The following is a 26,005-nucleotide window of genomic DNA, read 5'->3' as shown; positions in this document are numbered from 1 at the left end:
TTAGAAATTGGGCTCTCAAAAATCTACCAAATAACATGACAGGATACAGACATAAAAGTATTGTATGAATTTTTTAAGAATAGCAAACACAGCATTCACAGATCGCTCACTCTGAGACTGTGGTCAGTAAAACTGTATTACTGCCAGGCAGTTTTTTGGCTATGATTTCTATACTCTTTGCACTTCTGGCGGTGCTCACTCTGCTGTGACTTGGTCAACAAGGGTGAGCTTCAGTAAGCTTTTTTGTTAACAAATTAGGGCTATGCTGAAACAAAATGCAAATAATCTAAACATGTTTGGCAGATGGTGCTTTTTTTTAATATCTTTCTTTTTTTTTGGGGGGGGGGGGGTGGACTAAAAGGGGGAGAAAGGAGGATTTAATTTTGCGTGATGCTGCCTGGCTCAGAATGCCTCAGTCATTAGCTTGGTGAGGAAAACGGTTTACCCAGACCATATAAAATCCCAGCTGAGATGCAGGCCTCCAAAAGCAGTCCAGTATCACAGCTTTCTCAATAATTATGAGGAAGACCCTAGATGAAAGGGAGCTCTTGGACTTTTAGCATATTTCAAAGGCAGTACCTCTGAAATTTAAAAGAAAATAAGCCTTTGCTTGGCTGCTATTAAGGATAAACTGTGACAATGGCCCAATGCTCAAAACAAAGATAAAATGGAACACAGGAGCTTTTTGTGGTTGCACCGAGAGCTAATTATCTCAGTCACAATTAATGAAAGCACTTGTTGTGATAACCAATCTTATTTCTTTAATGCATACTTTTCTGTAGCTGTTGTCACCTTGTGTGCTTAACATTCAAGTGTTCTGCAAAGAGCAATGTTGGAGGGGGGGAAGACAGTCAAAAGGGGTTACTTCTTCGGTGTGCATCACCCACACTCTGACAAGTTCATTAACATTATAAAATGCATCAGTTGGCAATGTCCTAAAGCTCCTTACTCCTTTAGAAGAAACTAAAGCTCGGAGGATGTAGTGGCATTTAACGGAACTGTATTTTACAGATGATTGGTGCAGTGAATTAGCAAACTTGAAAAAACAAATGTGTACTATTCTTCAATGCCAAGGAGACTCAAGGGCTATGTTGCACTATGTGTGGTGCTGCGTGAAATACAAACTCGATTCTGCTCTAACAGCTGGTTTCAACACTTCATAGTTTGTAATTTGGGCTTAACAGATCTTTGACAAGGGTAATAACCTGTAAAATCAAGCTACAAAATGAAAATTTAAGTACAAATACATGATGAGAAATGCACCATGTGACACTTGCATCTAAAGCAAGTTGTTGTTTTTTTTTTGCAAAAGTGCTGGTCCTATAAATAAAAAAAAGCCAAAAGAAGAAAAAAGAAGAGAAAAGAAAAGAAAAACGTCACACAGTTTTGTGATGTAAAATTAAGACTTTGAAAGAAGCTTTTATCATAACTAGAACACCTTAAAGTAGTTTCACTCTATGGGATGTGAACCTTACTTAATACGAACAGCAGGATTTGTCGTGATTATTCATTGCACAGTTTCAGAGTCTTTCCTTTCAGGTAGATGAACTGGCTGAAACAACACATCTATACTTTTAAATAGCTGTAAAATGCTTTATAGTCACATCCATAGTTCTTCATCTGCAAACATGTAAAACACACAAGGACCATGAAATATCCTTCAGACTGCAGTGTGCTGCCTGATGATTTGCCATGCTTTGATCTCTTTTGTTTTTTTTCCTGATACAGGTTGGTGCGGTGTTATTCAGTATCAAGTTTTCCTTTGTTTCTTTTGTATCAACACCTCATTAGACTGTCTAACCAAATCTGCTTGAGCCCACTGTAAATTTTGCTCGGGGATATAAAATAGCCGAAAAATGGGATCATATTTATCCATCTATCTACCTATCATTCATCTATCAATCTACACATCAACTAGTACATATTCTAAAGTCCCATGTTGTATAAGGTGAGATTTCCATGTCTATATTAACACTGAGAGTATCAAAGCGCTCAGTCCACAGGGAAATGTACACAGCCTGTATTCAGAAACTGAGCCTTAAAACAAGCCGTCAGGACTTCCATAAATATGTGATGTCACAACAAAGCAGTCACCGCTCGCAGCCATGCCCAAAGCCTTGCCCACCTGTCCAAGCTTGCAGGATTTGGCTTCTCTGTGGGTTGAAATCTGCTGTATTTGTATTCAATCACTCAGAAAACTGTCAGCCAATCAGAAAAGAGGCTCAGAGCCTCACCAACCTGTTGTTACTATAGCTCCAGAGAGAGGCCTGAGAGACGAGATGTAAAACTACATTGAGATGGTTTTTGGTTCTTAAAACTACAAATATATCTTCTTATGGATGTCAAATCTTCAAACAAAACACCAGAGATATGTAAATGTTAATTTGAAATATGAGACATTTATACAGTATAAAGAATCCACTGCTTTACCAGTGTTACAGTCCAGAGCAACATAAACCTTTGGAGGGAGAATATGTGAGTAGCTTTGTCAATACATCAGTTTGTTTAATGGGACCACTGACATAACACTTTGCCTCTGTCTGATCGATCAGGACCCACCGCACATGTGCTGCATCAGCAGGGGAGACAGCGACCATGAAAACCTAAATTACACAGACATCTCTGTTGGTTTTGATTCTAAATGATTGGATCACATCAGGATAAACGAGGAATCAAACAAAGTGTTTAATTTGTAAATGAGAGGGTATTGGACCACAAAGTGTGTATAAACCAGAGGGGGGGATCCAGCCAGGTTGAAAGTTACTGGAGTGTGCCTCAGCTGATAAAACACAAAAATGCTGCAGACATACTGCATTACGAGTAGGTATAATATAAAGACTTCACTAAGCTGAAACTCAAGTTCAAGTTACGACTTCAAAGCAGAGACTTAACATACCGTATATACAAATGACTGAATACAAGTCTTTTTTTTTTTTTTCTGTGTGCACTTAAGGTACATTGTGGTGTAAAAACTGTTAAATTAAAGGGTTTATTGAGGATGTTCAACAGCCTCCAGAACATCCAATACTGAAAGTCATGTTCCATTTGGTTCGTTTCATGCAGATAAAACCAACTGAGTTATAGAAATATGTATTGAACTGGACATCAATCATTGCACAAGTCAGCTCTCGCAGATCATACATAAGCAGCTACTTACTCAGGAGAGACTGAATGGTCAATATAACAAAACTTCCATGCCTGCAACTACATGAGTCCTTGTATGGGAAAAAAAGCAGTGTTCTGCTTAATAAGTTTTGCATAATATAGATGAAACTCGGGAAATTGTGCTGATGTTGACATAAGAGACCGGTTAGCTGATTGGAAAAAAGAGACAGAACATTGTGTAACACCATGATAGCGAGACGTCACACATGAGATTTTCTCTGATTAAAGATCAAAATCTTAGGGGATGCAAAGTGGGCGGGTGCATGCTTTGTAGCTTTGTATCATCATGACGTAAAGAGACATTCACCCTATTCAAGGACAATACACAGGATCATTGCTTCCTACTAAGTCATTCAAGCTTCACAGCCCACATTGGGGAACTTCATTCAGAGTCCTGTTTCTGGCCACCTGATAAATGGAAGTCCAAAATCCACTCTCTTTTAACTCCATTTTTGGTCTCTACCAACTCTGAGGGAAAATATCTGGCTCTTTATCTGCTAAATGATCCACGATGCTAGTTGCTAACTTTAGTCTCTCTGCTGTCTGGTGCCAAGAAGGTAGTGTACAGTGGGTTTTCTGAAAACAGCTGCCTGCTACAGCTGAAAACGAGGCTAAGAGAGCAGTGAGAATGCACTACAATAGTAAAGTAGCAGCCCAGACAGCTAAACAATGAGCTAAAACTTACTGTAAAGCTCCATCCAGCTGAGGGGAGCTGCAGATATGGATGATATGTCTCTGTAGGTTCACATCACATTGTCATTTCATGCATTGTTATAAGAATATGATTTTAGCTGTGTTAAGTTGCAGTGTTTTGAGCTGACACACGAGCTGTGCTCTCCTAGGATTTTGTAAAAAAAAGATTTATAAAAGTAACTGATGAATGTAATGTTCTCATAAATCAATTTCATCTGCATGTTCCTACATTTGCATTAAGATTGAGTGTAAACAAAACATTCACAGATATTATTAGCACTCTCTTTGTCTCTTCTCTGTTGCATTGGAAAAGTGTGTGGATTTTATGCTAATGCCATGCCTGTCTACAAGGATGTAAGCTTTGATCAAGATACATTAGGTGGCAGGTAGAGCTTAAGGGTGATGGGCACTTGAGAGGTTTTGTGTGGAAGCTGGATGCAGGTTACATACACATCGGGCACATGTGCTACAATTGTGTTCTTATACTTCCTTTGTTTACCTGGATGCCAACAGGCACAATAATAACTTAGGTCAAATATTCAGTAAAAAGTAGTAAATGGAATAAGACACTGGATTTCTGATTATATTTGGGTGTGAGGATAAGGAGTAAACTTGGTAAAAACATAATGTGCATGTGGCAACATTATAATGGTTCATTATGATACACCATGTGGAAGACTGCCTAAAGGGAATAGAGTGATCAGAGCTAAAGTGAGGAGAGAAAATTCAAATGAACAATATCACAAACAGGCACACAGCTAAAGATGTTGTGGAAGTAAAGTTTTTCACATTCCGGCAATTTAACACACAGCAGCTCACATTTCTGATTGCTCTTATTTTGTAGTAATAAATATTCCTATTGAATATATCGGAAAAATGAACAATGTAGTATGATTTAATCAAAATGGTGAAACATCAATAGTGGTTTAAGTTGTGTATATTTCAGAATATATAGATGAAGAGCTGAAAAAAAAAAAAAACAGCCCACAGCGGCAGATAAACAATTGTTCAATATCTTTGCTGGGAACCTTCTTTTTACAGTTTTCTATTTATTCAGAAAAATTACAGGCTAATGTGTAAAGAAAACACATTTCCTGACAATCTCATTTAATCAACAGAGGCAGGAAAATAAAAAGAAGAGATACTAGAAATATGTTTTCCTTTCTTAAACAAGACCAGCCATCTTTAAAAACTTTTCATTACTCCATCATGATGACATGATTAACACCACCAACTCAACAGCTACACAGAGGTTGAAAAAGCCAGTGTCAACTGCCTGGGTCTCATGGCATTTAAAAAAGAACTTGATTGCATAGATGCAATCTTGACTTTGAACACCCTCGCAGGCTCTCTGCTGATAACTAGCATGAGGAGTGGCTGTCATGGCTGGTAGTATGACTCACGACAGGCGCGAGAATGATGTCCTGGATGAATACCCTTTAGCCCCACTGGGAGTGTGCTGTCCCGCTCTTCTGATGTCTTTGAGTGTCTTGGACCTAGAGGTCAGCGTCTCATTTTACACCGACAAAAATCTATTTCAAAACCTTTCTCTCTCCACTTGCATTAAACCCACAGGGGAAGAGAGTCTTTCCCCTAATTGTTTTTCCTTGCAGAGCTGGCCTGGTTATGAGTGAACCTAGTCCATATTATGTCTCTGATTGGTGAGCAGATTATTCAAACTGATCATTTACGCATGTACAGTTTGGTATAATTCAAAGTGTCTTTTTTTTTTCCATTGTGGAAGTAGTGTGCCTGTACATCTGCACCAGACAGTGAAAATGAACAGTGCATTAATGAAACTATTCCAGTTTTACAGGCACATTAGAGTTTATACTTTACAGCCTTCACCTACCTCAATTTAAAGTACAAATATGGCTGATATTTGGCACAGCATATTTGTGCCAGAGAAGTGCAGAGAATTGTGTGGGAACAAATGTGTCTCTAAACAAACTTTTTAAAAGCAACCTTTTCATCCAACTAAATGGCTGTATTGTTGCTTCATACACTACAATCTAAACACAGACTGTGGACTGTGTTTGCTAACCCCAGGCTTAGGTAGGAAAAATCTTTTGTTTCCAGTAGGATTTTTTCAAATAAATAGAGGTGTAGGGGAGATTGCATGACATGAAATGACTTAAAGGTCCCATATTTTATACTTTTTTAATATATTTATGGTTTTCAGAACCAAAAACCATCTCAATCAAGTTTTACATATCCTCTCAGGCCTCTCTCTGGAGCTCTAGTAACAACAGGTCAGTGAGGCTCTGAGCCTCTCTTCTGATTGGCTGACAGTTTTCTGAGTGATTGAATAAACATAAAGCAGATTTCAACACTCAGAGAAGCCAAATCCTACAAGCTTGGACGGTGGGTCCAGGTGGGCTGGGCTTGGGGCATGGCTAAGAGCGTTGACTGCTTTGTTCTGACATCATAAAGTTACAGAAGTCCTGACGGATCGTTTTAAGGCACAGTTTCTGAATGAAGGTTGTGTACAATTCTCTGTGGACTAAGCGCTTTGAAACTTTGACAGTATTAATATAGAACCAAGACCTGCTTTATAATCAAAAAAGACATGGGAATCTAATTTTATACAATATGGGACCTTTAAACCTCATAACCAAAAAAGAAAGATGACATCAGTTTCTTAAAGCTACTGAATTGACGTCACAACGATGGCTGCTTTGTGCCAATGTTGTTTGATAAACAAGATGGAGATTCATCAAAATAAGGTGGCAATGTTAATGTTAACAGTGTTGAACATAATTAACAAATATAGTGGTCTCTTTTACAATATAAAAGCTTTTATGTCATTAAATAGGTTCTTTAACTCCTCTAGATTTCCCACAGAACAAAGAAACATGTTCAAGGCCATGTTGAAAGAATCATCTTCATGGCCCAGGGTGCAAATGCTCATACTAAAAAGCTTCTTCTAGCAAACCGTTACACTGCAGCAGCAGTATCTTTTTATAGCATTTCCAGTAGTCCTCTGAAAAAGGAAGCCGCACCAATAGTGAATGATGTTTGTGGCAATGATGGTGTGATAATACACATTTCTAAGTATAGAGCTGAGGTGTATTCTGTGTTTTCCCTGTAAAAGACATTAAAAGACAATACTGGAGTCAGGCCCTCTTGTTCCGTACACTATGTTCCTTCAGAATTAAATTTTAAATTACATGATTAGAATTTAGTGGTAATTTGCACCACAGAATATGGTAAATGCAAAAAAAATTTAAAACAAATGCTACCACTCCATGAGATGATCTTGGAAAACTGCCGAGGTTTTGCGTCCTCAAATGTTCCCAAATTCTCAACCGTGTCTCCTGTATCATGTATAATATCCAGTGAAACAGAATCTTCATGGGCACTTAGCCGTAAGGATGAAAGGCTTCGTTTCACACATCTAATCTCAAAGGAATTACTTATACATATTTAAGGATATATGTACATTTGTCTATTCATATTAACTTCTAATCCTAAGTATGTACTAGAAAACTGTTTCCCTAATTAATCTTATGATAGTCTGATGACCTGTCCAGTGTGCTTCTCCCACAGCCTCCGGCCACCTCAAGAAACCTAAAAAGGAATGAGATGCTGAAGAAAAATGATGGATGGATGAGTGAATAGAAGCAGTAACCACAGCTTTAAAGCAAAGGTCATGTTTCAAAGGAAGAAGTGAATAAAACTCACTGTTGCAACTTCAAAGTGTTAAACTCACTGGTATGCCCACATTTAAAGTGAAAATCAAGGTTGTCTGTTACAAGTCACCTTCAACTCAGCAATGAAGAAACTAAAGCAGATATTGGTAACTTTTTGTAAGCAGAGAATACTCTATGAATGTTAATCCAACTGATAATGAATGTTTTTTTTACTATCTGCGACTGCTGGCAGTGGTGCATTCAATTGCAACCTGTATTCTCATACTTCTACAGTTTGTTAATGTGGGAAATATAAAATCCCACAGTACAAAGAATTAACACAAATTAATTTTACCAATAGAAGTGTGGTTGTGATTTTTTTTTCTTAATCAACACGTTGTACCCCACCAACCCTGTTCATAGAATTCGCAACAGCAAATGCTGTGTGTTTTGTAAGCAATGTAGAGTTGTCTGGGTTGTGTTTTTCTATCAGCATAATGTGGACATGTTGGTAGTTAACAGAATCTGGCAAGTTGGAAACTGTTGAGACTGAACATATGTGTGAAATGTTCACTGACTATGGATTTAGTTTGTCTTCTGCCAAAATATCCAACCTCACTGTATAATACCTGCTTGTAGCAACTAAAGCAAGATGGACATTTTTTTGGTAATGTCTCTGCATTTGTAGCACTTGGTTCGGGTTAGAGAAGGATCACGGTCTGCGTTTAATACATAAAGATCCTGTGGTGACTTGAAGTACAAGACAGCAACATGTTTACATTATTAACATTCAACTGAAACCACCATCTTTCACTGACCTCAACATCAACTCTTTTACCACAGATGGGACTTATTTATTACTATATAGTGCTATGTATATAAATGTCATTGCTAGGAGACAGGTTTGAACCCGATATGTGGCATTTGCGAATTTCACTTTACTGTACGCTGCTGCGATCTAACAAGTTCACACTAGAAAATGATTCATTTCTGCCCAATGTAAAAACTGTGGGAGGGTAAAAACCAAGCCAACAATTTGATGATCAGACTGGAAAATCTCGAACATTGTAAAACCCTTCCATGTACTCACTTTCAGTCAAGAGCTGCACGGGATTCATATGTATTTCTAATAAATTGCTGCAGGGATGACGTATGTTTGTAGGTCAACCCAAACGTTAGCATCACCCTAGTTCCCTCGAAAAAAAGCCAATGGGATTTTTACATTGACTTTTGGATTACTGCAGAAAATAAGCTCTGTGTATAACAAAAGTTTATGATATTAACATTTTTTTGTTTAGCAAGGTAGTCTTCACAAATTAACACAACCTTTATGATGTTTGTAGTCTGAATACAATCACCAGAAGTGCTAGCTAAGAGCTAATGTTAGGCTGTAAACAAACTACACCAACGTCGCATGACCTCCGACGCCACAACCACTAACCTTACAACGTATAGTTTGATTTAGCTCTTAGCTCTTCTAGAAAAGCCTTTCCTCTTACAAAGTTAGTAATAGTTTGCAGAGGCGCGAGTATTTACACAGCGAGACTGTCAAAGTTGACTGGTGAGTAGTGTTTGGTGTAATGACATTTAACATCCTCGACAACCTATGTAGTCTCATTTGGCCACTTGTCAGCAACCGGCCTTAAATGGAATAAAATCTTAAAGACAGCCATTTAACCAAAAACCCATTCAAAAACACCACTGACTTCAGGACAATGGAAGCAGAAGGGCTAAAGTGCTGACTAATTTCTGTATTTTAGGACTCATTCCTGCGGCACGCTTCAATGGACTTCTCAACAGCATTTTAATAGTTTTATTTACACACAATAAATTGGAAACACTGCAATTTGGTTTGGGGTTGGGGTCTTATCTATGATTTCCATCCCATTTTTCAAATCCACAGCCTAATGCTGTGAAATGGCCATCCAAGGAAGCGAACAATACCTGGATTATCGTACTATTGTGTAACCCATATTGCTGCAAGCTTGCAAAGTAGCGGTACACAATGTTAACAATTTATTATGGATGACCAATGAGAATCAGGTTTTTTCAGACAGGGTGATTTTGGAGAGGGGCAGTTTGGCCCCAGGCTACCTTTCAGTGAGGTCAAAGCCTTGTTTGACAGGATCAACAACAAAAAAATTAAATCTAGAGACCGATCTGATTATCTGTGGGAACACAATAAAGAAAATAAGCCTACTGCAGTTCACATCATGGTTAAGATATTCTGCTATGGTAATAAATAGTAAAAGCAGCATAGAAATACTTTTCCTCATAGTTATTTATATTAATATATCATTTAATTTATCTTAGTCAAAGATGTTACAATAACAAGATGTCACTCACAATTACTTGCTGGAGAAGACTATTCCAAGTCCGACTCCTACTCCCACTCTGACTCCAAATATATACCCCTAAAGTATTGACCTCAATCAGCACTTATTAACTCCTGGTCTTCATTAAGCGCTGATAACTGGTGTCCTGATTAGCCCCATGATAGAGTGATGATATATCCAGGGTGTTTCTGTACTGTTTATTCAGCGCATGCTGGATTAGCCATCTAATGACCCTGAATAAAACAAAAAAGAAGATACAGAAAGGCATGGATGGATGGATGAATGGATGGATGGTAACTGCTTAGTGATAATGTCTAAATTTGTAAATAGCAATCAATATAACAACTTCCCTTTATTGGCAAAGTGGCAAAGTATAGACCAATTAAGCAAGCTTCTACCACTGGATAATTTGGATAGAGTCATCCATTAGATGTATTTGTTGCTATTCCGTTTCAGTTTTTGTGACACAGATAAGAAACTGCTCATATTCACAAATATTGCTGTAATGCCCTGTTTCTATATATTCTAAAGTGTTGTTCAATGGTTTCTGCTCCCACACAGATGTTGCATCATAAGGCTCTATTTGAGTGTGATCACACTGAAGGAACAGGCGAACACATATTACATACATCTAGTTGTATATGTGGAAAATTTAAAATGGTTGTCACATGTCATTACGTTAAGGCACAAGATATGTGATCAGAGTCACACCAACCAACTACAGCAGTGGGCCGGGAAAAGTTGAAATATAATTACCTCTTTCCTAAAGACCTTTGCAACTTATGTCACAGTTAACAATTGAAGTTTCTCAACTTTAGGGTCACTTTCATGCAGTGTCACTAAATGAGTGAGGAGTGATAAACTATTTGTTTGACAGGTTTTAATATAAAACTAAATGTGGCCATGTTCATGGAAATAACGAAACATGCAACCTAGCATGATTGTGTGAGTCACTGATGTGTTTTTGAGCAACAGACCTCTATGGCACAGAGGAATCAGGAACATCAGGCTCTGGCAACAAAGATTCAGTTCATTGTTGGTTTTGGTTTTACCATGGGATTTGTAGATAATAAGAAACATATATTATATGAAATATAAAAATAAATATAAAATATTTGGGTTTCTGCCTTTTGCAACTTTGCAAAACAAACTAAATAAATTTATGAATAGATTTGCAAAGCAAAGGGTCAAGGTTGCACGTTATGTCATTTGTTTGTATGTGGGTGGTTTTCCTCATTTGGAAGTGCGTCTCATCACGGTCTATCCAAATAAACAAGCAAGGAAGTAAACAAGTAAATAAATATATAAAGAACTAAATACGTAATTGTTTTGATTCTTTCGTGCCCGCTGGAGGACCTCACAGTGTGTTGTGTTGAGGCAGAGTAGAGGCCACTGCTAAGACTCTTCTGGCATGGAAATGACTTCCTGCTCTAATGCAAATGTCACCGAGAGGCTCTGATCCACTCCTAATCACTGAGTAATCACTTTCTTGTTTGATCCTTCTGTGATAGTGAGAATGGATTTCAAAAATCTGGGATGATTTTGATAGGGAGATCATCAATTTTCAGGACAGGATGAAGTTTTGAAGAGCTATGGTAAGCCTTAAAAAAAAGAGTGAAGCACGAGCGATGACTTTCCAATCAAAATTTAAATCTTCCACATCCAGATGGCCATTGTTAATGAGATTTATATCATCAACTCTCATCTTTCATTTTACAAAGATGCTTAATTATTTTAAAGAACCTGTGATAGCAGGTATAAGCACTGCTAAGCACTGCTATCACACCTAATACTGCTGTCTAACCACTTTGTGGTTGAAAACAATAAAGAGATTGAAAAATAAATGTGCCGTGCAACACCTATGTGATGCATATATGATATACCGATGCTCACATTTACTGTAAAGATGAAAAAGTGTTATGCAACTCGTCGAATATATTTAATCCTGCTGTCATGGAGAGAAAATTAGTCAGTCGGGTAAAAGCAAATGATCTCGTGGAGAGTTTTTCCATATAATCATTTGTTGAATTACCTAATTAATTAGATACAGAGTATGCTTTTGATAGATACCTGGGGATCTCTGGGAGATACTTACAATTAGGAGCCATTATTCATTCTTAGCAGCACAGAAACAAAATTTCCCATTGTCATCACAGTCACTGCCATTAGCAGCCCAAGCTCTCAGACAGGCACAACAATGATCAGTCCCTTTGTTGCCATTAGCATTTGTGGATAAAAAGGGACTCATCTAGTAGTTTGCTGACATGAAGTGTGTAATTATCATTCCATGTTTAACAGGCTGCGTATTTGCCCCAGTGACATCCTCAAAGGGGAAGGTTGCAGTGCAGTGATCCATATCACCTTATCTCTCATTCCCCTTGGGGCACCATATTCGGCATGGAGCGGCAGGCTAATAAAGATGACAGAGGTTTGTGCCACTGTTTAAAGGGGCAGACCACATTTTTTTTAACCCACATTAGAGGGAGTGCAAACATCTTTGAAGTGAAATGTAATGAAAGTAATTTCTAATTTTCTTTCAGACCGGACAGTTAGGTGTCCTCTTCAGAGAAAGTCGGTCACAGACAGGGTCTGTTTTACATATAGAAAGCAGGGAGCATCAGCTTTATCATATCTAGTATAAATGGAAAGCTCGAAATTCTACTGTTCTTCTATTAATGTAACATGCAAGTGCTTACTTGTAAAATCTCCTCTCCATAAAATTACATTTGATCAAGGACACAAAACTGGAGAAGATAATGACCTCAACAAGAAAATAATGGTCCCAGAGTTCATCCCGGAAGATGTAAGTGTACAGACACTAATTTAGTATTTTTTCCCAATTTATAAGACAATTTCAAGTGTTCTGGGATTACTGTTTTCAAGGGGCACAAAAATGTGAGGTTATTACTTCTGATAGACTTATGATCAGAGCTTGATACCAAGTACAACAGCAAAGAGGGAGAGGAACGCTCAATCTGTCTTTTTAATGATGCTGCAGTCAAACAAGCAGTCGACAGAGGACAGCAACAAACTCTACTGCCAAGTAGGGCACACTAACTGAATAACACAGTGAGCACAGGCCCTAACAGCAGACAAAAGGAAAACTAAATAGTTATCACAGTAAATGTTCTCTATCTTAGAATAAAAAAATGTGATGTTGACAGTTGAAGCAGACAGACTTGAAAATAGAGCATATTATTATCTTTCACTGTGTCCAGACAAGGCAGCCTGAAGGTTGACTTCATAAAGTATCAGGAAAATGGGCAGTGTGTAGCTTTATTTAACAAGCAGGTTAAATCTCAGAGGTGCTGAATTATCCTGTGGGGAGATTCAGCGGATGACGGAGGTGATGTGAACACACCATGGGAGCCAGAGCTGGAGCCGCACCACGGTCAGAGGATGGGGAGCCCTTTGGCACAGACCTTATAGCTGCACCATGGCCAGCGGTGCTGATAGTGATCTGTCTATGGTACTACTCTTATTTGATAAGACAATGTGGTAATGCATGTAAGGATTTCTATGGCATAACTGAGGAAAAAGATAAATAAATGAGTGCAAAAAAAAAAAAAAACAACTTAATGACTAAGTGTTGTGGAAAATGACTCCAGAGATCCTCTAATAATCACAATATTTTGCATGTCCATTCTAAATTGCAGGGCACATGACAATGTACTGGTGCAATGTAACAGTTTGTACAGATAAGTCGTGTGTCCATACGGTGGTTTACAAAAGCGCTGGCAGGGTGCTGGAGACTGCCTCATCAAAAAAGCACTGCATATGAGTTTTGTTTCTATGACAACAACATCTTGACACCATATCACCACCGCCATTGTAGCATCGCACCTTTGCTTTTTATTACTATTTGTTTGACAGTTTTTTGTTCAACACGAGCACCAACCGAGGGATGCTTGCACTTATACTTTGTGTAGATGAGCTAGTCACCACTCAATCTGACGGCAGTAGAGCAAGAGGGATGTGGGTTCATGACACGATCCGTCAGAGACAACAATGCGGTGAATTTCATAGTCTCATCCAAGAGCTGCTGCAGGTTCCAGGCCTATTTCAGGCATAAAAATTTGTTGCATTAGTTTTTGTCTGACATATACAGCTCAGGATAGACAGCCACAGCCAGAACAAGCTTCCCCTCTGTTTTCTTGGTTACCTGGGTAACCAGTCCCACCCCATCTGATTGGTTTCCTGAAAAGTAACTACAGTGACGACACCAGTGCCTTTCTGAGAAGTTCAGAGATTTTCAACTAGAAGTGCTCGGAGCGGCCCTTACTAAAGTGACCTACATCCAATATATACATATACACACACACACACACATATACATACACACACATATATATATATATACATACACACACATATATATATATATATATATACACACACATTCACATATATATATATTATTATAATTAAAAAAACAGTGTATGCGCTTCTAGCTTTTAAAAAGATAGATAGATAGATAGATAGATAGATAGATAGATAGATAGATAGATAGATAGATAGATAGATAGATAGATAGATAGATAGACAGACAGACAGACACATTATTCATATACGACTATACACTACAATACACTTAAAAAATAATTTTTTGAAAGATGTTTTTTGAACCTAGTTACACTCGTGGATTAAACAGCAGGAAGTTAGACACCCAAAAACCCCACAGGAGTGTGCTGTGCGAACACACTCAGTGAGCTCTCTTCTGTATTCACAGATTCCAGTTGCCCAGGCAACCCTGTCTTGAAGATTTTAAACTCGGATTTAACATATGACGCCTCCTGTGTCTCTCCACAGTCAAGAAAGAGGATTACTGGCTGGAAAAACACTCCACTTTTTCAGCTGAGTATCCGGTAACATATCTTTGCCATTGCATTTGGAGGTAACATATGGCCAGGAAACGACAAAAGTAAATCCAGTGACACACTGCCCTCAGGTAATACACTCCTATATTTCTTGGCAGACTGTGACAAGAGAAAAGTCATTTGCATAGCTGTTATATTGTGCTTTGACACTGTCAACAGCTTTAATGGGATTTGTCAAAATGTGGGCCACAAGTAAATCAGAAAAACACTACCAGAGGCATTGTAAGAGTTTAGGGTATTAGAATGAGATGAGATGCAGAGTTTGTGTGGGCACTTTTATCCCAGAATAAGTTTCTTGCTATAAGTTGACTGTACTGTTGTAGTCAGGTCAACGGTTTATGTGCAGAGCTATTGTCATATTTCCAAATATAAACATCATGCTCTCCTCAAAGCAACTCAGGCAGCTGGCCTGTGTCCAAACACAGCTGGCAAACACTTAAGTACACGTGTACAGTGCTGCTGTGCTGTTAAGATAATGGCAATATGTCGAGAGGGAAGAAGTGTGCATGCTGGATATGAGAACTCCCACAAAGTCACTAAGGACTGCTGTCTGAACATTGGGTGTTCATTGGTACATAACTTTGGAAAACAAGATTTAATCACTGTACTTACTATACAACAAATCAGATACATAGAAGTTCATTTGTCACTCTGTAAACGAGGAAGATAAATAAGTGAATACAGTAGAATTGAATAAATGTCCAATTTTTCAGAACTTTTGAAGAGAAGGAGAATTAGATTCAATGTCACACCCAAGGCAGCCACTTCATGTAACCATAGCAACAAATCTCCTTCCTTAAAAAAAAAAAAATGTTATTTGTCAAAGGATTGCAAAATGACTTACTGACTTAAGGACTTACTGACTGTTCCAAAAATGACTTGTATTGGCTTTTTCTGATCTGCTGCATTATGGATAACATATGGTTGCATTTGGTCGGCTAATAGTTATGGTTGGGAAAGGGTTGATGTTTAGTCCTGATATCCTCCCTTTTGCTTCACTTAACATCCCATTAGTTCCTAGTTTGGTACGGAACATAAACGTCATGGTCAGATCAGATTGTTAAAACCATAATTCAATTCTTCTGGGAAGGACAGTGTAAGCCATCGTCTCATATCAAGACTGCGAGCAGCTTCACTGAGCCAAATGTGGGTTAAATGTCCTTCTCATTTTATGATTACCAGTATAGATTAACTGAAGAAACCTTTAGGTTCTTGCAGCTCCTTATGCATTATGGAATTCATACTTGTTAATGACTATTTAGCTCTACAACAACGAAAAATTGATCCCGTATTAAAGTGGTTGACGCCGTATTAAATGCTGAAAGTCTGACTGGTGCCTGGGAAGTCACTGTGTGGGGAGGGGGGAAAAAATGATTTAATATAAAATGTGAAATGATGCAATATAAATAAAACAATTGACCCAATAACAGTTAAACCTTTACATTTTAAATGAGTTTTCCTTAAAAAAAAATGGTGTAACCCTGTTTGGCTATCATTCATTACTTCAGACAAAAATTTGGTTTCAGGATGATTCCTTTAGTTATAGCGGAAACATACGTTAAAAAAGTGTTGGCTATCAGTTGTATCCTCATTATTTATGTATATGAACACTGTAACCTAATGCTGTGCAACCTGTGTAGCATAGGTTGTACAGCTAACTCTGACTTGTGATGTTGTGAACAGAATCTGTAGTGGCAGATGGCTTCATTAAAACTTGACAGGCTTTCAGTGGTATTCAGCTGATGATTAAGATGTATGCCTGTCTTTGGTTATTGTCCTTTGTAGACATTACAAACTATTGATTTGTTACTGCTCCACCACAAATACCAACACCACCCACATGGGAGGAGAGGAGATCCAACTCCACATATCTGACATAAAAGCCTTAAATGACAAGATAATCATTATTTCTTATTCCACCAAGAGTGTATTAACAAATATATATTCAGCTACTGTGTAACTCATGAATCACAATGATGATTTTCAGGGAGCGGTTAGTGAGCTATTCAGAGGAAGGCAGGGAGCTGTGTTACAGTATTTCTCATGCTAATTATACTTGAAACCGCTTTGTTTGTCATTTGTGTGGGCCTTTAAAACATTTACAATCAATCTGCTGATTACCAACTGACAATAAAAAAAAAACGTGCTTAAAATGCACCTATAGTCTTTCTGTGATTTGTTGCCTTAAATTATTGTCACTTAAAACCGAATGTATCCACATACTAGCTGTGATTCTACTCTGCAATAAAACAAACAAAGACAAAATACACAAGTATATCACTGAAGTGAACTGTGTGGACAGTAGAGAATGTATGAGTAATTTAGAGAGCAGCTCAAAGCCCTCTTGACTGGAACATTTGTATGGCATCCAGCAGTTCTCTACCAGCTACACTCTCCTAAACCAAAGATAGACAGATTATTATTATTATTTTTATTTTTATTTTTTTTTTATAAACGGAGGATGTCTGCAGATGTGAATTGAAAATCCCCAAATAAAAAGCATTATTGTATTGCCTAAATTACTTTCATTACAAAAAGAAAAAAACAAGACAGAATATGACTAAAGTTCATGAATTTCCCCTAGGGGATAAATAAAGTATCTATCTATCTATCTATCTATCTATCTATCTATCTATCTATCTATCTATCTATCTATCAGTTCGGAATGTCAAGGTTGTGTTCCAGTATTTTCAAGCTCACTGTCATTTGTTAGCAGGCAAAAAACACAAACAAAATGCCTCTGGAACATAATTAATATCTTTCTCTTTAGTGGTTGATATTGCATGTTATCTTGTAAAGCTAGGATATGCTCAGACTGCACATGGAGTGGGGAGTGCGGTATTCAATTCAGCAGAGAGCAGGATTATAAATACAGGTGAATTGGGAGTCATAATAATGAAATGGACCGAGGTGGACACAGCTGAATGATGGGAAGAGTATCAGGGAAGCAGCTCAGCTAGCACACAGGCCTGTGGTAAATTAGGGAAGTGTCTTAGCGAAGGCACTTGTGTTGGTGAGAGAGCTAGGATCCCAGAAGAGTTATGTCAGAGGAGGATGGAGGAATTCTGAAATGGGCAGTGAGGGAGGGGACGGGGAGTGGTGGTAGGTGGGTGGGTGGGTGGGTGGGGGAGAGAACAGGAGAGCAGAGATGGTTGATCCAGTGATTAAAATTAAGTGTAGTGCAGAGCGTCGCTCATCAGACGAGCTAACAGATACGGCTTGCTCCACCACCGACAGAATGGCGTACCTGGGCGCCCACTGGGAGAAGTCCCGTATGTATATATTCATTAGAATGACGCGAATTAAAAACGAGCATAGCGTGAGACGAGCTTGTGTGTGTGTGTGTGTGTGTGTGTGTGTGTGTGTGTGTGTGTGTGTGTGTGTGTGTGTTGTGTGTGTGTGTGTGTGTGTGTGTGTGTGTGTGCGCGTGTGTGTTTGAGGAGCACCCCCGTACACAGCCATGCTGACATTCTTCTCCCAAACAGGCAGCACATTAGCACCGCCCTATCAAATGATCCATCACTACTATTTGGTGTGCTATTAAGGCACAGAAGACAGCTTGATGGTATTTCATATCCATAGGGCTTAATCCATTGCCTGCCAGTATTCAGCACTCACTGAAAAACATTCATGTGGCCTGTCATGCAACATCATACACGATTGTGAGGCTTTCATTTATTTGCTCTTGAAGCATTAGCTGCAGGGCTATACAGCTACAGCATGCATTACTGAGGACTGCTCTCACTCTCTTGCATTCCTTCCCCGTCTGTGTTTGTCTGCTAATCTACTGTCATCTTGAGTAAACTAAAGTGAGAGGTATTATGAAGGATTCATGCATTAGAAAAACATCCACTTCAGCCACAACGCATCCAGGAGGGAGACTATGTAAATTGTTTCATTATGATTAATGAATGACTCATTATGGTGGCCAGAATGACCCGCATCATCACATAAACTAAATTTCCCAGTTGCTGTCTGGGATACCATTAAACCTGAAGAAACTGTTTGACGTCTGGAGACAGAAAAAAAAAAAAAACCTAAACATACTTAACATTGTTTTATCACCTTGATACGTCATATATTTTTCCTAATGGATGATACTTGCTTGTAAACACGAGAATCACACTCCCCAAATCCCAAATCAGTCCATTTAACTTTCTCCTGTAGAAACTTTACGAAAGTTTGCTCATTAGAAGTTGAACCAGGAGTTAGACCTCTCTGTGTGGTCTAGCTGACCCAAGACATACGTAACAACACCGGGTAGGTTAACATACTGTCTGTGATTGACTTCTGGCAAAGAAACAATATACATACTGTATTTGTTCATGCATAGCTTACAAAAAAAGAAAAAAAAGAAATACTTCCTTATTTAGTATAATTATGCTTTTCTGTGATTTCCATGTTTTGTCCTAAATATGCAAGCTCATGCAAGGACACAGGATACTACGTGAATACTTTTCTCCAAATTTGAGGTAAGGTCAGAAGAAATGAAAAATATTTGAAGAAAAACAAATGATTGATTTCGTAATTACTACTATCTTACGCACACAACAGTGGGGTCTGTGAGATCTAATAAAGCCAATGTCAACAAAACACAAGAGTTCATTTTATCACAAAGTGATTAGTGATCTTAAGAAAAAGGATGCAGCTAATATAAGCTGGATAACAATGGACAGCAGGTTCGCTCTACTGCTTTTCTTTTTTAGTATTAGGTTAGTTCAATGATTTGCGATGGTACAGTTTGAAACATTTATTTCAAATTACATGGAAAGGTCAAGTACAAATGTTAATGAGGAGAGCGAGCGTGGCTTTAAAAGCAGAAATGTCATGACCCCCCACCCCCCACACCCCCATTCTGTGGTGATAATATTTGTACAGTCACTGAAAAATACCTTATTCATAATTTTGGGGGTGGATAAAAGCAAATATATCATTTTATAATATAATAGAAACCATGGGGGAACTCATATCAAATCCATTACTTTTATCTCCAGTTTTGAATATAATGCAGTGGAGAATTTGAGTTAGTTGGCTTGAAAGGTTCTCTAAAATAATCAGTTTTATCTTTAATACATCCTAAGACGTGCTAATTCTGCGGTATGGGTGTGTTATGCATTAAAAAAAAAAAATCCTCAAACAGAATACGCCAGGAACTAACACCACAAATGAGCACTCGCTGAAATATTCAGTCCTTTCAGCTCTCTGTCTGATTGGCCAAGTTTCGATTAGATACGAGGATTCCCCAGGTGAGTATCAACCCCAGTTTCATTTGAACAGGAGGTAAAATGAGAAGTCAACAGTATTTAGTCAAATAAAAGGCAGAGATTAAAGAAACTTTGGCAGCCAAGTGTCAGTAATTGATTTATAATTTATCAACGGTTGTGCTGAGCAGCGGCCACCGGAGAGATCGGGCCGATTTCTTATACAACCTCTTTGCTTTTCTCGTGAGAACACTTAATGCGGGCAACTCTGTTCTCAGGGCGGTTATTTAAACTACAGCTATCAATAGACACCACAAAAACCTGACAGAATATAAGCAAAACAACGCTCTCCAATCCCTGCCTGATTAAATGAAATTGTCACAGCAATGAAAATGATCTGTGACGCTAAGGTGAATGTGTAAAGTGCCATAAATCTCTTTTTGTCCCACCTGGAAAGGTCAGCATTTGCTAAAATGAGTCCAGAGACACAGTTTTATTTCACAATAATAAAAGTGAGAAAGCAGAAGCTGCTCTAAAGACAGAGTTCCTGTCTGAGCGATAAACCGCTGCTCTGCTCATTAATGAACAGTGTTCCAGCGCAGGGTGGAGGGTGAAACCAAGGTGAATATCACCATAGTGTGGTGTAGAGCTGAACATTCACGATTATCAAATAGTGTTTAAGTAATCATCTAGTAGGACGCAGAAGTTCCCAGTAAGGATGGCATATTTTCAGGCTTAGTTAGGGTAGATGATGAGGAGCTCAAGCATGAAAACATTGTACAAAGGCCAATTTAAATGTTCTGCTCAACAGGACTGGGAAAGATCCTTTCTTTGGAGCTCAGTTTTTGTGGACAAAGTCAATGAATACAGCACATACGAGTGAATTGTAGTACTGACTGTGTCTCTTTGGCTGTATTTTTGAAATTTGCCCCGTGTTTACACAGGTTGAAGAGTACTCCTCATGATGAGTTCAGTTGGTGCAGTGCTCGTTAAAGCCTCATCTACTGTGGAGGAACTCAGAACTGCACGTTCTAACTTACTGTCATCAACAAAGCCACTCCTGCAGTAACATTTGTCCTACCGCTGTTCACTTGTTTGTCTTGGAAACCGGAATCAGTCATAAGATTAAAGCCTGTCAAATGCATCACATCAACAACACAGCAGAGAACAAGAATGTATTTTATGGAGGACCCATGGGCTCGGTTGATACCATTTCAGGCTCTACTCTTTGTGCCTGTACCACATTATACGAATGTAATCACCACTCAGAGACTTCTCTAACAATTTGGTGAAGAGTCAGCTGCTTTTACAAAGCAAATCTGAATAGCTCTTAAGAATTATTGGAGAGTTTTTGGCAAAAACAAATGGTCAGGCAAGGATGTGATAGCGGCAGCTGCTACTGCTTTCCAATTCAAGTGCTTATCAGAGACTCTCTTGAAGTGAAACAAATTTCTCCTCTGTGAACTGTAATATTCTGCAGATTTGTTTTACCGATCTTTACTTTCACACAGAACTTTAAAACATTTATGGACCATATAAACTCCATCTTACAAATACATTACAAAGATTTTTTTTTTTTGTTTGTGTTTTTTTTCTCCTTCAACAGCAATTTAATTATTGGCAGCACTTAGGCAGTGTAGTACACCAACTGGGATTTTAATAACTGATAACTGTTGAGTCGCCAGCTGTGAACTATTAAGAAATGATGGTGATGACCAGCAGATTGAGAAATCTAATTCCCAAGCGGCAGCCACCGACGCCTCCCCTACAGCTGGCCCAAATAATAGTTGGTTTCCTAACCATTGCAGTTTGACAGTGCACGGCTATTCTACTAACACAGCTATAAACCTGCGATATGACTATTGGCATTGACCTCCTTCAGACGCTGAATGACTGGAAGTGAAAGAAATGGATGGTGTTGAGAGCATTGGAGGCATAATGGCATTGAAAGTGCAGACAGGTTTACTCACCCTGTACCAAACGATCTCTCGCAGCCTTCCGTCAGTTTTGAAGTTACACTTGAGAGTAACAGTCTCTCCCACAACAACAGGAGGCAGTGGCTCTATGGTAACTGTCAAATATCCTGAAAGATAAAAAAAAAAAGAAAGGTTGAAGTGTTTTATTAATAAAAACACTTTGCCTGGATATGCATGTTTTTGTGTTGCCCCCCCCTTTCTTGCTGAAATAACTGCTGGACAACAGGAATAAAACAATCATGAATTTAGAGTATATGAATCCTTTTAAAAAGCTGATGATTGACTGAGTCTGTATTCTCTTTTGGAACAATGCCATGATTCATCCTTATGCAATTACACGACTAGTGCTCTCCCACATGGGGGTTAAGTATCTTGGTAAATAGCACTTCATAAGCAGTTACTTAAGGAGGGAAGAACATTCATTTTTCATTGACCTCACACAATTCATCCATCTGGTTTGGCGAGTCAAACAAACAAACTTCAGTTACAGTGCAACCGTCTCTCTAATCTCAACCTGAGACTACTGTAAGTCGTGTGACACGAACTGTGTAGCTGTTATAAGAGTTTTCTCTGTTTTCTCCACTTCAAATTTCATCTTCCTCAAAACAGAAAGTCTGACATCTGCATGATTGCATATCATAATAATTGCTTCTCACATTAAATGATTTCCATGGAATTCATCCTGTGTGTTCTGCGATAAAAAAGTCTTTAAGCTTTTCATCAGTTATTTTTGTGAGAGTGTTTGGCCTTGAACAAACAGGCTCAGTCAATAAACCTCTAAGAGAAGCAAAGGTCTTTAAATGGCGTCGCAACTCCAACAATTGTTGCAAATAATTTCTCATTCATAGGCAGCAAATACAAAGACCATAATGAGACACATCAGAATCAACAAAATAGAAGTCTTGGGTTTATGATGACAGTGAATTTTAAAAGCGAAACGTTGCTATCGCTTTTGACAAGGGCGACTCGTTGATAATCTGTGTATAATATGTTTTTCTTACACAAATCAGAGAATCTATTTGTGTCGTGCAGTACACAGTCCGGACCTTCCTTGTTGTTAAGTAACTGAAAATACGTATAGTTTTCATTAAGATTCAGCGAAGGCTTTTGCAATGAGAGGCATAAACAGACAACAGCAACAAATCCCACACACATACACTTGTCAAAAAAAGCAACAAAAACAAAAGTAAAAAAGTAAAAAAAGTAAAAAAAAACAAAAAAAAACAAACAAGGAATAAGAGACTAGTGTCAAATGCAAAGGCAAAATATTCAGTGATGAGGGTGGATACTGATTTGAATTTTGGCTTCCCCCAGAAGGATTCTTGACCTTGCTTTATTGTGCCTGATCATCAGCCCTTTGCATAACCATCTACAAATACTTCACACAGACATGGAGGTGTAGTCCCACTATTCCACACACATGCACACACACACACACACACACACACACACACACACACACACACACACACACACACACACACACACGCACACACACACACACACACACGTAAACAAGGTGATAATTGTACAGCATATCAGCATAGGCTTGTGATTCTATCTGCCAAATCACAATCGGTGGATACAAAGGTAATTGCCTGGTGCTAATGAGAGGACCTGAGAGAGAATGAACACATCCAAAACCTGGAGGAGGGCAAGTGAATGGAAAAACTGTATGGAGGACACAGTCAAGTGAAGATTACACATAAACAAAGAAATCTGAGGGAGCTCAGCGCAGTGTCGAAAATGTGCTATTATATCAATTCCAAATACATCTTAACATATAAGTAAAAAAAAAAGGACATCTCTCAGTATCTGGCTAAAGCAGAGCGAGCCAGCAATGGTGCGTGGGCTGACTTCCACAACAAACAACTCTCTGCCCAATATAATAGCAGTTTCAACACATTCAGCATTTAATGAGAGAACTGTATCTTGTAAAACAGATGGATATCACAGTAAAGATATAAAACGGAGTAAAAAGGGGACCTCATGACCTATAATTATGTTGATAAAAGAACGTAAAGCAAAAAGAGGGCAGCAGTGTCTCACAGAACTCCACAGGTGTCTACTGCAAAGAGAGAGAGAGCTGCACAACCTTTGTTTGCAATGCTGTGCTGTAGGGATCAAATAGCAGATAAATGTGAAATATCGAAAAACACTTGATACAGAAAGGAAAGGTGAGTTTAAAGATTAGAACAGTCAAGTATAAGAATATCTTAGAAGAACAAAACATTCGGAGAAAATGCACTCGCAGCGTGCATCCTCACTGTTATGTAATATGTCTCTCTAACTCTACAACCCTAAGTTAGATGCACTTACACCCAAAGCGCCTCATCAACTCGACTGCTGAGCTTGTTTATGTTTATTTCACAAAAAGTTTTCCTTTCAAAACGTAATTTAACTGCATGCTCTGTTTTTTTCCATATACAAGGCATACAGTGTGGGCTGCACACAGGGCTGTGTAAGCGTGGCTTAAAGACCAGCTCCGATGAAAATCAAGTTTTTAATCTTAATATATAGTGTTTTTTATACGATACAAGACATATCATGAGCGAAATAAGCAGTCAATGCCATGACTGCAGATTTCCACCTTGGAGCTGCAGTGAACGAATGACAGTTTCATAAGACGGCATCAGACAGCCTGTGTTTCAGACATCGTGTAACCTAAGGAACCAATCCCATTAACTTGCGTGGATTGGGGAGGGGCAAAAATAAACCCGAAACCTTGGCTAACAAACAACGTAAACGAATAAAAGATGCTAACCTAGCACAAACAGCGGTGGTTGGCGGGGCACAAGACCTGATCCAGAATTTGTCAATGACAAAGTAAGAGCTTCCAGCACCAGTTTTCACTTCTTTTTTTTATTATTTTATGTGGGAAACCCACATTAAAAAAAAAAAAAAAAAAATCACATCAGAGTGTTTTTACATAGTGTAAAACATTTCTGGAGAGGAACTTGAACTAGAACGTGGGTAGAAACGGGGAAAGAATTTGTAGGAACATCAATATCATTCGGTTTGACAGGCACCAGTGACAACATAACCTAGAGTGTTTTATTTCTCTTTATGTGGTTCACAGTGCCTCTTAAAAAAAAAAAAAAGAATCTGATGTCCTTGTCCAGGAAGTGCTGAAATGCAGTGACTGAATATATGGCATCTTCCATCACATTTCTCTCTGAGGAGACAACACTTTTGTTTACCATTTTCAGCCAACAATCTGAAAAATAGTTGCTAGTGGTGTATTTCACTTGAATTTTGCAGCACAAAAACACAGTATCATCAACTAAACACGGCCGTCCCATCAATAATAACAACAAATGCTGTTAAATGATATTTTGGCCACATCACTCAGCCCGCAGATACTGAACTGGTTACAGACCACAGAGCAGCCTGACATCTGCTGAAAAAGAACAGGCCGCCTCGACCATCTCCACTAAAGCTGCTTCGCAACGCATAGCCTACTGAGTTCTGTGTTAAACCACATCCATTCTACAGCTGCAACATAGGTAATCAGAATGAAATATTTCAGCAGGTTTTGCATCAAAAGGTAAATAACATGACATTTCCTCGCTGAGTTACACCGAGAACACTGTAAAGAGACTGACCGTCCTTTGCAAAGACCTTCTATGTAAGAATCTGTACATCTAGGATGTTTGTTGCCGTCCCACAAAAAGTATGATGGATCTAAAATGCTGCATCAGGAAACGAGTTCTTAAATGACCTGGGTTTACATAAGATTTAGGACAGTGTCAAAGAGAATAAGACTTTCCTGAAGGTGTACACAGTAAATGGAACATATAGGAAACGAAAAACTGCACATGGTGAACTTTTCATTTTCAAAAAATGACAACACATAACAGCTGTGAATTTCTGTGGCACAGCACAATCACAAGCAGAAAATAGGTGACTAATCACCAGCAAAGTGCTGTGCAACTGAGAGAAAAAAGACATTGCACTGCAAAAATTCAGTGTTACTTGCCTTTAAAACAGATTGTCTTGGGTGTCTGCACTGGTAGACACAGATCAGCATGTCTCTCGTGTCAGTGCACCTAGATATGCTTATTAAAGAATCTTAATTTAATCAGCAGGCTGAAGAGATCTTCCCTCTAGAGTCAAATTGAATGG

General features: G+C 38.5%; 1 protein-coding gene across 3 annotated transcripts in view; it reads right to left on the bottom strand.

The window, feature by feature from the left end:
- Positions 1–26,005, bottom strand: part of igsf21a (immunoglobin superfamily, member 21a) — a 164,467-nt gene that overhangs the window by 87,068 nt on the left and 51,394 nt on the right. For all 3 annotated transcript variants that reach the window (XM_056394621.1, XM_056394614.1, XM_056394631.1), the window contains one exon: positions 21,875–21,987. In XM_056394621.1, coding sequence (XP_056250596.1) covers positions 21,875–21,987 — 113 coding nt within the window. The remainder of the gene's footprint in view (positions 1–21,874; positions 21,988–26,005) is intronic.

This window comes from Seriola aureovittata, chromosome 2 (genome assembly GCF_021018895.1).
Source record: "Seriola aureovittata isolate HTS-2021-v1 ecotype China chromosome 2, ASM2101889v1, whole genome shotgun sequence".
Taxonomy (NCBI): Eukaryota; Metazoa; Chordata; class Actinopteri; order Carangiformes; family Carangidae; genus Seriola; species Seriola aureovittata.
The sequence above is the reverse complement of the archived record's forward strand: the minus strand, read 5'-3'. Positions and strand labels throughout refer to the sequence as shown.